Source organism: Enhydra lutris, unplaced genomic scaffold (assembly GCF_002288905.1).
Source record: "Enhydra lutris kenyoni isolate GAN:26980312 unplaced genomic scaffold, ASM228890v2 scaffoldscaffold22, whole genome shotgun sequence".
NCBI lineage: Eukaryota > Metazoa > Chordata > Mammalia > Carnivora > Mustelidae > Enhydra > Enhydra lutris.
Window position 1 is genome coordinate 42076587 of NW_019154106.1, and position 12497 is coordinate 42089083.

Consider the following 12497-nt stretch of genomic DNA (forward strand, 5'->3'; position numbering starts at 1 on the left):
GGCCCCCAGCGCCCTCGCTCATCCCGAAGAACTGGCCCGACCAAGGGAAGATTCAGATCCAGAACCTCAGTGTGCGCTACGACAGCTCCCTGAAGCCGGTGCTGAAGCACGTCAATGCCCTCATCTCTCCGGGACAGAAGGTCAGCGGGCAGCGGGGCAGAGGGCGGGGCGGCCGCCCACAGTCAGCCCGTGGGCCCCTCACACTGACAAGGCTCGGGCCACCTCTCCCCCATTCCCTCTTCCATGCTCCTTCCGCTGCCCTCACTCACCCACTCAGGAGACGGACACCCCAGACTCCTCTGGCTGAAAGGGCTCTCCCAGGGCACTGCCCCTGAGCTTCAGAGCAGGTCCTTAGGACAGACAGTGAGGCCCCTCGCTTGTCCTGCGGAGGGAGCCTCAGCCTGGCACTCTGACCCAACTCTCTGATGGATTGCCTCCTCTCGCCCCACCCTGCTCTGACAGGGCCCCCTTCCATCTGTCTCTTTGTCTCTGTCCTTCTGTCTTTGTCTGTGGCTGTCGATTTCACTCTCCCTGACCTTTAGATCTACCTCTCTGCCTGCCTCTGGCCCTTCCCATCTGTCCCCTACCTCTCTCGTCCTTCTGGGTCACCATTTCTGTCTTTGTACTGGTCCCTTATTGTCTTTCCTTTGGTACCTGTGGGCCGGGAAGCCATGGGGCAGAGATGACCTCAGTTTAAGGCATGGCACACAGATACACCCCTGTAAACCCCAATGAGCCACCCCCGGGTCCCCCTCCCTTACCCATACCCATAGACTGTGCACCACTGTCCCCAGCTCCCCTGCAGCCCCATACCAGGCACAGCAAGACTGACACCCAGGCCCAGGGAAGTGGACATCTCGCCCTGCACTTGCTTGTGGGTCCCCATGGGAGGTCCCTCTGGACCCAGAAAGCAAGCCCAAAGCCAGGACCCAGCCCTAGCCAAAGAGAAGCTAGTCAGAAAGGCAGGACAAAGAGATGCTGTGACCTCCGGTGCCTACACAGCCCGGAGCGAGCACCAGCAGCTCCCCCAGGTACTCACCGTGTCCCTGCTCCTCTTTCCAGATTGGGATCTGTGGCCGCACAGGCAGTGGGAAGTCCTCCTTCTCTCTCGCCTTCTTCCGCATGGTGGACATGTTCGAAGGTGAGTGGTGTTACAGGCACCGCACGTGTGCCCGCAGCCACCACGTAGGACCCCAGTCCCGGTATATGGTCAGATGTCACAGGAAGCCCAGCAATCACTGCCCTCTCCACCCCCACCACATCCTCGATGGGACCCACGCTCCCAGGCTGAACCTGCCCCTGGCACCACCCACTCCCCCCACTCCTTCATGTCCCATCTGTATTACTGTCTCCGCACAGGGCGCATCATCATCGACGGCATTGACATCGCCAAACTGCCACTGCACACCCTGCGCTCCCGCCTCTCCATCATCCTGCAGGACCCTGTCCTCTTCAGCGGCACCATCCGGTGAGCCCCAACACTCCCACGGTCCACCACCCCGTCCCAGGCCCGGCGCCTGGGAGCTGGAGTGCGAGGAGGGCTGGTGGGCGAGGCCCCCAGCGCTCAGCTGCGTACCCGTCTCAGGGCAGGCAGCCCTGCTCGGGCTCTGGGCACCGTGGGCTGGCCTGGTCCCTCACACTTCCACCTTTGGGCCTCTCTCTCTCCTGTGAGCCCCAGGCGGGCGCTGGTGGAGGCAGCTCCCCGGCTTGCTGCCCCCCCTACCTTTAGCCAGGCCCTCCAAAGCCATCAGTTCTCACTCACTGCTCCCTTCCCCAGCCTTGACCTCTGCCGGCCCCCGGGGATGAGCCAGCACCCTGCTTCCCTCTCTAAGGGGGCTTTCTGTGACCCCCTCCAGATTTAACCTGGACCCGGAGAAGAAGTGCTCTGACAGCACGCTGTGGGAGGCGCTGGAGATCGCCCAGCTGAAGCAGGTGGTGAAGGCGCTGCCCGGAGGCCTGGGTAACTACTCGGGGAGGAACAGGACGGCACTCGAGGACATCGGAGGGCTAGGAGCGAAAACTCATGCCCATGTCTGAGGTTTGCCCAGGGTTTAGTCTAGGGTCTGGCAGGACCCCAGACACTATCCTGTGTGCCCTTTTACCTTACGGAAGCCCAGAGAAGTCACGTGAGTTGTCCCAGGCCACACGACTGGTCAGTTCAGGGGCTAGCTTCTCCCGAGGAAACTGGGGTGAGGGGGCAGGGGTGACAGCAGGTGTCACTGTGAGACACAGCTTGCAAGTCCAGTGTATTCGGCCCTGCCCATGGCCGCCACCAGCCTGCCCAGCTCTGCCCCAAGGAAGGAGAGGACAGAAGGGGACATCCCAGGCAGGGGTCACTCCTCCAGGGTGCAGGGAAGACTCTGCCCCCACCACCCTGCAGAGGACAGCAGAGTCTTGATGTATTTGCCACAGCCCCCGCGGCAGTGAGGGCCGGCCAAGCCTTGGCTTCAGAGACTCGCGCCACTGGTGCCCTCACACAGCTCCAACACCCACACACTCAGTGCACACGCCCCCTCTCGGAACGACGCGGGGCCACAGCCGTGCACTTCTGCAGAGAGCGTTCTTCTCTGTAATTCTTGCAGATGGCACCTGTGTCGTTAGGTCAAGTGCAGCCGCCCTGCATACCCCGGCCTCATGACACACCCGTGCATATTTGCCCTGTACATACACTTCCTAATGCCCTTAAGCCATGCTGTCTACTAAACTCCCAGCAGCAGATTAACTCAGCCCCACTCTGCCTCCCCGGGGCTGTTTTCAGATGCCATCATCACGGAAGGCGGGGAGAATTTCAGCCAGGGCCAGAGGCAACTGTTCTGCCTGGCTCGGGCCTTTGTGAGAAAGACCAGCATCTTCATCATGGACGAAGCCACGGCCTCCATCGACATGGCCACGGTCGGTCAGGAGCACAGCCATGGGGGGGGCGGGTCTTGGAGGGGGTTGTCATGGGGTCTTAGGGTGAAATATGCACAAAGTGGTCCCAAAGCTCAAGTCATCTTTAACATCAAGGGCCACTTGAAAGGCAGAGGGCTGGGGCACATTTCTAGCTCACAAACACCCAAGAGACCCACAGAGACTTCACACTCATCACCTGTCACACAGCCCAGCCAGACACACACACAGCACACACACACACAGAGCTGAGCCCCCAACAGCCTGAGCCCAGCCCCTGAATGCTAGAACTTGATTGGTCCTATGGGAACAAGGACCAGACAGATGGAGGGAGGCATGGGCTAGGATTGGGATCCCATGGGAGCCAGACTGCAGCCATAGGCCCCCATCCCCAAAGCCAGGCCAAACCCTATCCCCGAGGCAGATGAGCCAACCAGTATTGCTCCCACCTGGCAGGAAAACATCCTCCAGAAGGTGGTGATGACGGCCTTTGCAGATCGCACCGTGGTCACCATTGCGGTAAGGGGCCCCTTGCTGGGGTGTAGGGCCACACCCAGAGAGAGGGCTGGCCGCTAGAGGCTGCCATCAGAGAGCAGCCACCACACTCACCTGGGCCTGGTAATCAGGAGAGGCCCCTGAAGTGATGGTGCAGAATCTGGAGGGCTTGCAGGGAACCTGGACCGCAGGAAATAGGATGGGTAAGGACTTCCCTCAGATCCCCCTCTCTTTCCCCAGGTTCCAAGGCCCGCCCCTATCCCAAGGTCCCAGGAGCTAGGCTAGGCTACCTACTCTATAGGTAGTGGGGGTTGGGCTGTGAGGTGATCTCTGAGTCTTGAAGCCCAGAGGTGAGAGCAGAGCTGAGGCTTGGTAAGGGGAGAGGGTATCATGAGTGGACAGAGTGCTTGGGGTCACAACCACCCCAGGGAAGGGCAGTGGCCACAGGGATGGGACATTCCATCCACATGCCTCCTCCCCTGAACTGCAGGAGGGACACCCTCAGCCGCCCCTCCCTTTACCACCCCCACCCCGCCACCCTGACCAGCACCCCCTGCCCCACCCAGCACCGCGTGCACACCATCCTGACTGCAGACCTGGTGATTGTCCTGAAACGCGGTGCCATCCTTGAGTTCGACAAGCCAGAGAAGCTGCTCAGCCGGAAGGACAGTGTCTTTGCCTCCTTTGTCCGTGCGGACAAGTGAGCCCCTGGAGCCCAAGTGCCACCCCGCGCCCCAGCCTCCCCCACACCGCTTTCTAACTATAAATCACTTGTAAATAAAGAGATTGATTGTTTCCTACTGGAGGCCTCAGGTCTGGTGGGCAGGGACAGGGTGGCCTGTAGGTCCGGTGGACATGAGTCTGTATGAGTGTGGCCAGAAGTGCATTTTCTTATCTGTGAAATGAGGTTTGCAGTAGTCTGCTCAGGCATAATAAAATTGCGGCCAAAGAGACGTAAACAGAAATGTCCTCTGACAGATCTGGAGGCTGGAAGTCCAAGATCAAGGTGTCATAGGTTTGGTTTCTCCTAAGGACCTAATTACCTCCTTACAGGCCTTATCTCCAAATACTATCATGGTGGGGGACATCAACAGGAATTTAGGGCTCTAACAAATAGATGGGGGGGGCAGACACAATTCAGTCTGTAACAAGGGTTATCACATTTTTTGTGATTATCTCATTAGACAAAATAGCCCCCTTCCTTCTCACTATATTTCTTGGATTAAACTTGTGGGGTACCCTGGATTAGTACCACTTCCATGACAAATGACAGGAACCCAACTCAAAGGGGCTTAACTAAAAACTGGAATTTATTACCCTTTGTGATGGAGAAGGTCAGGAGGTGTACTACTTCAGGCATGGCTGGATCCAGTCGTCTGACCACAAGCATGTGTTTCCATTTCTGGGTTCTTTCTTCCCCTCCCTCCATGATGACAAATGGCCACTAGCCCCTCCAGCTTATACCCTACCACACTGAAAAAGAGTCCCAGCAAAATTCTTGGGAGCAAATTTCAATGGACCAAGTTAGGTCATACCCCTACCTCTACCCAAGCACTGTGGTCAGAGGGATGGGCTACGCTGACTGGCTAGGCCCGGATCACATGTCCCCATCTGTGGCACCCAGGGAGAGGCATTCAGAATGGAAGAAGGGTGGTCCTTCAGAGGGAAGCACGATGCATATACCACAAGTCACCCAGGTAGTGTCTGGAGATGCTGAGACCCAGACACTGGGGAGATCAAAACAACAGATACCCTTAGATTCCATCAGCATCGTGAAGCAGGAATGCATAGCTCCCCGAGCCCAGAAATGGCAGGTGCTCATTTACATATCACGTTTTAATCATTTTCACATTGACTCCAGTACTGGCTATCCCAGCTCTAGGGTGCAGACCCAGGAGTCTTGGGACTGTGTCCCTCTCAGCTGCTATGGGAGCGATGTAAGGACAACCCTCCAGTCACTGGAGAGAGGCCCAACACAGACCTTTTGGATATCCCAAGAGCCAGAGGGGATCAGGAAGTGAGAGTTCTGTAAGACCTGGTAGGCTGTCTAGGGGAGGCAAGATGTGAGTTGGGCATGAGAGAAGTGGGAATGAGACAGGCAGAGTTAGAGAAAATGGCCCATGGGGCGGGGGGGTGGGGGCATAGGATCATAGGGCCTTAAATGCCAGGATAAGGAGTCTGGGATAAGCCTATGAACAAAGGGGAAGTGGAAAAGGTTTCTGACAAATTCAGTGTTTGGGGGAGTTGAATATAAGAAGGTAAGGATGGAGGAGGGCTGGAGGCTGAGCTCTCTGGGTAAGGGGCTCACCCTCCTAGAAAGGGCAGAGCAGGTAATAGCTGAGGCCTCAGGACCACACTGTGAGGCAGGGCCTTGCCTTTCCAGCTCTAAGATGTCTCTAGGGGCCACCCTCTCTACTGAAGGGCCTCCTAAGAGCAGAGCCTAGGAGAGGAGAAGATTCCTAACCCCACCCCCACCTTGTGCCCACTACACCCCACGGGATTGAAGGGAAGTAGCAGGGATAGGGCAATGTCCATACTGAAGTCTTGCAGAGATGCCCAAGGCCATTCTGGCCCAAACCTCTCTATAGTATCCCTGATGGCCTGCCAACTTTGACTTGGATACCCCAAAGATACGGGTCATCTCTGGTTATTAGAACTGACTCTTTCATATGTGAAATCACAACCTGCCTCCGTTCCACTCAGTGTCTGTGCTGGTTCTATACTTTGGGCCACATAAAACTATTAGTTCACCCTCCTTGGACTCCTGGGGTTTCTGCACTAGTGCCCAAACTCCATAGGGGGCTCTCTAAGGCTCCTTTTCCGGTGGCTGAACAGATGTAGTTGCCTCAGAGTTTTCCTGTGTAACCTTGTCTCCTTGAACTCTCCCACTCTGATCATCCTATTCTCCCCTCCCCACTCTAGGGACTGCATCTCTGTTAATACAGCCCAAGCTCACACTTACCCTGAGTAACAGTGTTGACTCTGCCTACAGATGAGTATGAGACAGAAAGGAAAACTCAATATGAAAATCATATCTGCCCCACTGTGGCCCATATCCCCACTGTCCCTATCTTGGGGCCCTGCCTCATGCTCCCACTCCAACAAATGAACACACATGGGTCAGAGCTACATAAATATCTGAGCCTCAGAGAGGGGATGGGGCCATTACTGTCCCAACAACAGAGACCCAGCAGGTTTTCTCTCCCAGCTGAGAACTGGGGCCCAAGCCACAGGGCAACCCTAGACTGATGCCTGCAGTATCAGTATCATGAGCACCACTCATGTTCAGGTCAAGAGCTCGAGTCCCCCAGTTCCCCAAGCCAACCCTAATACAGCCCCTCAGACCCACATTCCTCCCATTACCTAAGGTTTAAGAGACCAGGCGGCAGGTGTAAGGAGGTGCAAAGCAAGTGTCCGTAGCTCAAACTCTCTTTAAAATACCGGGGCGTAGTTGTGGAATGATTAAGAAGATGCAACCACCCAGACTTCTGGGCTTTTGCAAATCTGTGTTCCGACAGTGGCTAGTTAAGATCCATTATTTTCTGGGGAGGGGGTCCGTGGCTTTCAAATTCTCAAAGGATCTACGACTCAGAAGAGATTAACAGCATCCCCAAAGAGAAGAAGCAGTCAGTTGAGGAATCTTCAGGCCACCTAACCTCTTGCTGTCACCGGTTTGGTGACGCAGCTCCTCAGAGCCTCCTCTCGCTGGGAACCTGAAAAGCCCAATGCTGCACGAGAGGTGCATACTGGCCCCCCTGAGAATGGGAAATTGGAGGAGGAAAGGCAAGCCAACAGGGGCTGCAGTCCTCAGACTGAAAGGGCGGGTCGCGGCGCCCCTCCCTGTCCCCGCGTGGGCAGGAGGAACCTCTTTTTGTCCCTCTGATTGGGCAAACCCTCCAGGCCACACAGAATCTGGAACAGGAAGGCGGGGCGTGGGGGGGGTGTGTGAATGACAAGGGGCGGGGCTTGAGTCCGTGCCCGCCCCTCCTCCAGCTCAGGAATAGGTCGGGCTCCCCCTGGCGGCTCCGGTCCCACACTCCATTCCTCCAGCGCCCCCGCCCTCAATCTTCTGCCCCCATCTAGTACAGGTCGGTCTCAGCGGACCAACGGACAGACAGGCGGACGGACGCACGAACGAAAGGACGACCCGCTGAGAAGCGGGCAGCAGTGGGGGCGGGGAGGCCACGGCTGCGGCTTGAGGAGCAGGAGCAGGTGCCGCGGCGACAAGCGGGCGGGGCAGGACGGAGCTGAGCGCCGGGCGGGGGCGCGGCGCCGGCTTGCGTTGGCCGGCGAGGAGCCGAGAGGCCGCGACCGTGAGTGAGCCCGGCCAGGTTGCGCTGTGGGCGAGGGGATCTGGAGTGGAGTCGGGTGGAGTGGTGACTCTGGAGGGCGCAGGATCCCAAGGAGACAGAAAGGACAGAGCTGGAGGGGGATCCGGCCGGCCGCGGGGGCGCTAAGGAGGGTGGGGTAGAAAAGGGGCATACCTGGAGGCGAGACCGGGGGTCGTCAGAAAACGAAGCTGGAGCTTGGAAGGGGGCCCGGGAGCAGAAGTGAGTGAGGCGGGAGAAACGGTGGGGGTTGTGTGAGGTCTGGCGAGTTGGGAAGATCCAGAGGTGCTAAGTTCCAAGGTAGAGGAGGTGGGTTGAGAAGGAAACCCAGGTGGAGAGAAGGAGCCTCAGCGGGAGGCCCAGGGAAAGTACGCGGTGGGAGAGAGTTGAGCTGAGATTCAGGCGAGGTGGGGAGCAGGCCCAGGCCGGGTAGGAGGCTCACTAGGCAATGGGCAGGCTGGCCGAGGTGTGAGGCTGGTTTAAAGAGGCAGAGGCCAGTCGGAGGTGAGAAGGAGTCTGGTTGAGGAGGCATCTGAGAAGTGAGGCCAGCACAGACTGAGGGTGGTCCCGCAGTGGAAGGGCTCTCCGGGGAGGAAACCCCACCGTGAGGCCCAAGGCTTGGTCAGGGGAGCGCCCCCCATGGGGGAAGCCTCTCCCCGGTGGTTGTTGGAGCCATGCTGTCCCGAAAAGGCATCATCCCTGAGGAGTATGTGCTGACGCGGCTAGCAGAGGACCCCACGGAGCCGCGGTACCGAGCCCGAGAGCGGAGGGCCCGCTTCGTGTCTAAGAACGGCAATTGCAACGTAGCCCACAAGAACATCCGAGAGCAGGGCCGATTCCTGCAGGACGTATTCACCACGCTGGTGGACCTCAAGTGGCCACACACGCTGCTTATCTTTACCATGTCCTTCCTGTGCAGCTGGCTGCTCTTTGCCATGGTCTGGTGGCTCATTGCCTTCGCTCACGGTGACCTGGCCCCTGACGAGGGCACTGTTGTGCCCTGTGTCACCAGCATCCACTCTTTTTCCTCTGCCTTCCTTTTCTCCATTGAGGTCCAGGTGACCATTGGTTTTGGCGGGCGCATGGTGACCGAGGAGTGCCCGCTGGCCATCTTGATCCTCATTGTGCAGAACATTGTGGGGCTCATGATCAATGCCATCATGCTGGGCTGCATCTTCATGAAGACGGCCCAGGCCCATCGGCGGGCCGAGACCCTCATCTTCAGCAAGCACGCTGTCATCGCGGTGCGCCACGGCCGCCTCTGCTTCATGCTGCGCGTGGGTGACCTCCGCAAGAGCATGATCATCAGTGCCACCATCCACATGCAGGTGGTGCGCAAGACCACCAGCCCCGAGGGCGAAGTGGTGCCCCTCCACCAGGTGGACATCCCCATGGAGAACGGTGTGGGTGGCAACAGCATCTTCCTCGTGGCTCCTCTCATCATCTACCACGTCATTGACGCCAACAGCCCACTCTACGACCTGGCGCCCACTGACCTGCACCACCACCAAGACCTCGAGATCATTGTTATTTTGGAAGGTGTGGTGGAGACCACAGGCATCACCACCCAGGCCCGCACCTCCTACTTGGCCGACGAGATCCTCTGGGGCCAGCGCTTTGTACCCATCGTGGCCGAGGAGGATGGTCGCTACTCCGTGGACTATTCCAAATTTGGCAACACCATCAAAGTGCCCACGCCGCTCTGCACGGCCCGCCAGCTTGATGAGGACCGCAGTCTGCTGGACGCCCTGACCCTCGCCTCCGCCCGTGGCCCCCTGCGCAAGCGCAGCGTGGCTGTGGCCAAGACCAAACCCAAGTTCAGCATCTCTCCGGATTCCCTATCCTGAGCCCTCGTCGCTCGGGCCCCCACACTGCTTGTGTGCACAGAGGCCGTGTGTATGGTATGTAGGGTGGGCGTGGTGTGGGCCCCTTGCCAGGCCAGGTCCTGGTGTGAGGCTGGGCCCTCTTCAGCTCAGCCTCCCCCCTGCTGTTAGCCCATGGTGTTACAAGGCACTTGTCACTACTCTATTTCTGGCCTCAGAGGAAGCCTGTGCTGGGTTATTTTTGTCTCTGCTCCTCCCCAGCTCGGGACTGGCTCACTCCCCCCCCACCCCTCTCCCCAGGCTGGGGAAGCTGTGGGAAGTGTTGGACCCTAAAGTTGGGTCTCCCGCCAGTTCTGCCTCCCCATGATCAACTGACCGCAGGCTGGGCAGGGGAGGAACAGTCCCCAGATTGGCAACCTACTGCTCTGTTTTGGTGACCCCAAGAGATGACCTGTCACTCTTGGTCCCTGAAGAAGTGATAGCCTAATGGGTGGGCCCTGCCAGCTGGGGAGAGCAATCAATGAAGGAGTGTATTCCAGCTGAAGGATTAGAGGTGTGGAACCGACACAGACAGGGAAGGCTGAGATTGATCAGACTCCCCTTCCTGGGGCGGACTCAGGTGAGGAGGAAGTGGTGTGAGGACACGCAGCTCTGCTGAACCTTGGTCAGGCACAGGAAAGAGGAGATGGGCCCCTCTGCCCCTGCCCTGTGCCCTGACAGCAAGGCTTCTCTGGGGAGGGGCTGCTGAGCCTGCCTGCTCCCACTCTGTCTCTGCCCCAGGAGGCTGGGATGGATTGGTGCAGACACTGGCATGTTAAGCAGAAAAAGGCTGAGGAGAGAGGTCGAGGGCCCACATACAGACTGAACTCTGGCTCCCCACCGGTGGCTGTCACTCACTATCTGTCCAGAGGGGGCTGTGAAGGGTCTTTGGGTCACTAGAAAAGGAGATGTTGGAAAGCTCAGGCTGCCGGGGGTGAATGAGACCTCTGACGCAAAGAGGCCTTTGGTCCTTAGGGGCTTGACCCCAGACAGGGCTCCTGGAGCAGAGCTACATACACCTGCTGGGGATTCTGCCTTCTGTGCTGTCCATAAAACCTCCCTAAACGCTGGGCAGTTCTTGCTGGGGAGGGAGGGGGCACACTGGTGGACAGGACAGCACACTGCTGGCCCACTTTCCAAAAGTGCCACAGATCCTAGCCAGGCGGCCAGAAAAAGGACCTGAGGCTGACCCTTAGCACCCAGTTCAGAGAGACTTTAAGCTTTCTGCCTCAGCCCGCCCAGCCCTGCCAGCCTGTCTGGCCATCTCAGTTCTGGAGCACCTACCAGGCTTAGAGCCCTTGGCTTGACCTCCACTCCTGGGATTTGCTGGAAGGTGGGTGCTCAGGGAAGAGGTGGGCCCATCATATGCATGACTGTATGGGGATATTGCCGGTTTGGTTCCAGACCACCACAGAACAGATACCGCGATAAAGAGAGTCAAATGAATGTTTTGGGGTTTCCCGCCACATATAAAAGTTATGTTTACACTATACTGTAGTCTGTTAAGTCTAAAAGAAACAATGTCTAAATTATGTCTAAAAGAAACAATGTATGTACCTTAATTAAAAAACACTTTATTGCTAATAAGTGTTACTGATCATCTGAGCCTTCAGTGAGTCATAATCTTTTTGCTGGAGGGTCTTGTCTTTTTTTTTTTTTGGAGGGTCTTGTCTTGATGTGGATGACTGCTGACCAGTCAGGGTGGTGGCTGCGGAAGGTTGGGGGGGCTGTGGCAATTTATTTTTAAATTAGACAGTAATGAAGTTTACCACATCAATCAACTCTTCCTTTCACGAATGAAAGAGATTGTGACATCCCCAAGTCTGTGGCTACTTGAGGTCAGGGACTATATCTGATTCAGCACTGTGCCTGGCACTGAGTAAGTGCTAAGTGAATGAATGAATGAACGAATGAATGACGATAGGACAATAAGCCAGCATCACTGTTGCTGTTTGAGTTCTGCAGTGGGCTTTAGCGGGATCAGTGAGAGCTGGGCCCGGGCTACTCCAGAGGCAGGGCTGAAGAGCCAGGAAGTTGCTGCTGCTGGTCCAAGCTCTAAGCTGCCCCATCCTGCACCCACACAGTCCCCAGACGTTAACCAGTTTGTGGTTTAGGAGGAAGGAGAAGCTACTCAGAGTCAGCCCAGAGTTCTGGAGACAGTGCCCGGTTTCTGGGACTCAGCTTGGCTGTCCATAAGACCAGGAGAGGGGCCAGACTCCCTTAATGAAAAGCTGCTCAGCAGCAGCTTTCTTGGGACCCCATTCAAAGTAACCTTCCTCCACCCCCTCCACGGTAAATGGCTGGTGACCGTTAACCCAGAGAATTGAGGGCTCAGCGCCACCTGCTGGCCACAGTATGCTGGCTACTGGATCAGAAAATCAGAGCCACTGATCCCAGTCTTTCCACCCCTAAGAGAGACCTCCTGGCTTTAAGGCTTAGCTCGGGGAGGAACCGGAAAGTTCCAGGCATGGAGGGAGCTGCTGAGCTCAAAAGGGAAGGGAAGCCAAGCTACCATAGTCCTAGAGTGAAACTGAATTCCTGGTCTGGAAAAACTAGCCCACTAGCCATGCTGGAAACCTGCCCAAGACTGACACCGGGACCTGACAGCCTTTCTGCTGGAGAGGACACACCCAGCTTTTATAAGACCCACTTTCTCTCCCCAGGTGGCATCCTTCCAGCTCCATCCTAAACTTGAGATCCTCCCCAACATCCTTCCCTAGGGGTAGTGAGGAGTAGAGTAGCCCCTGGCTCCCCACAGCTCTCTGAGCTCACCTCTGAGGTCTCCCCAGTTTCAGGTATCAGACACCCTATGTTGTGTGAAGACACAAATTCTGCATGTCAAAGTTATGTTCACCCCAGATAAGGGCAGGTCTAAAGCACAACAGATCTGTTCCAGCTTGAAAGGAGCTGGGAAAAAGCAGAG

General features: G+C 57.1%; 2 protein-coding genes across 5 annotated transcripts in view; both read left to right on the top strand.

Annotated features, from left to right (window-relative positions):
• Positions 1-4088, top strand: part of LOC111149755 (ATP binding cassette subfamily C member 8) — a 73107-nt gene extending 69019 nt beyond the window's left edge. For all 4 annotated transcript variants that reach the window (XM_022507002.1, XM_022507003.1, XM_022507004.1 and 1 more), the window contains exons 33-39: positions 10-140; positions 1063-1141; positions 1360-1468; positions 1857-1960; positions 2759-2892; positions 3346-3408; positions 3951-4088. In XM_022507002.1, the coding sequence (XP_022362710.1) occupies positions 10-140; positions 1063-1141; positions 1360-1468; positions 1857-1960; positions 2759-2892; positions 3346-3408; positions 3951-4088 (758 nt within the window). The remainder of the gene's footprint in view (positions 1-9; positions 141-1062; positions 1142-1359; positions 1469-1856; positions 1961-2758; positions 2893-3345; positions 3409-3950) is intronic.
• Positions 4089-8386: 4298 nt separating this feature from the next.
• On the top strand, positions 8387-9678 carry LOC111150073 (potassium voltage-gated channel subfamily J member 11). Its single transcript, XM_022507413.1, has one exon. It carries the CDS (start codon positions 8387-8389, stop codon positions 9557-9559), a length of 1173 nt encoding a protein of 390 aa, XP_022363121.1. The 3' UTR covers positions 9560-9678.
• Positions 9679-12497: the final 2819 nt, after the last annotated feature.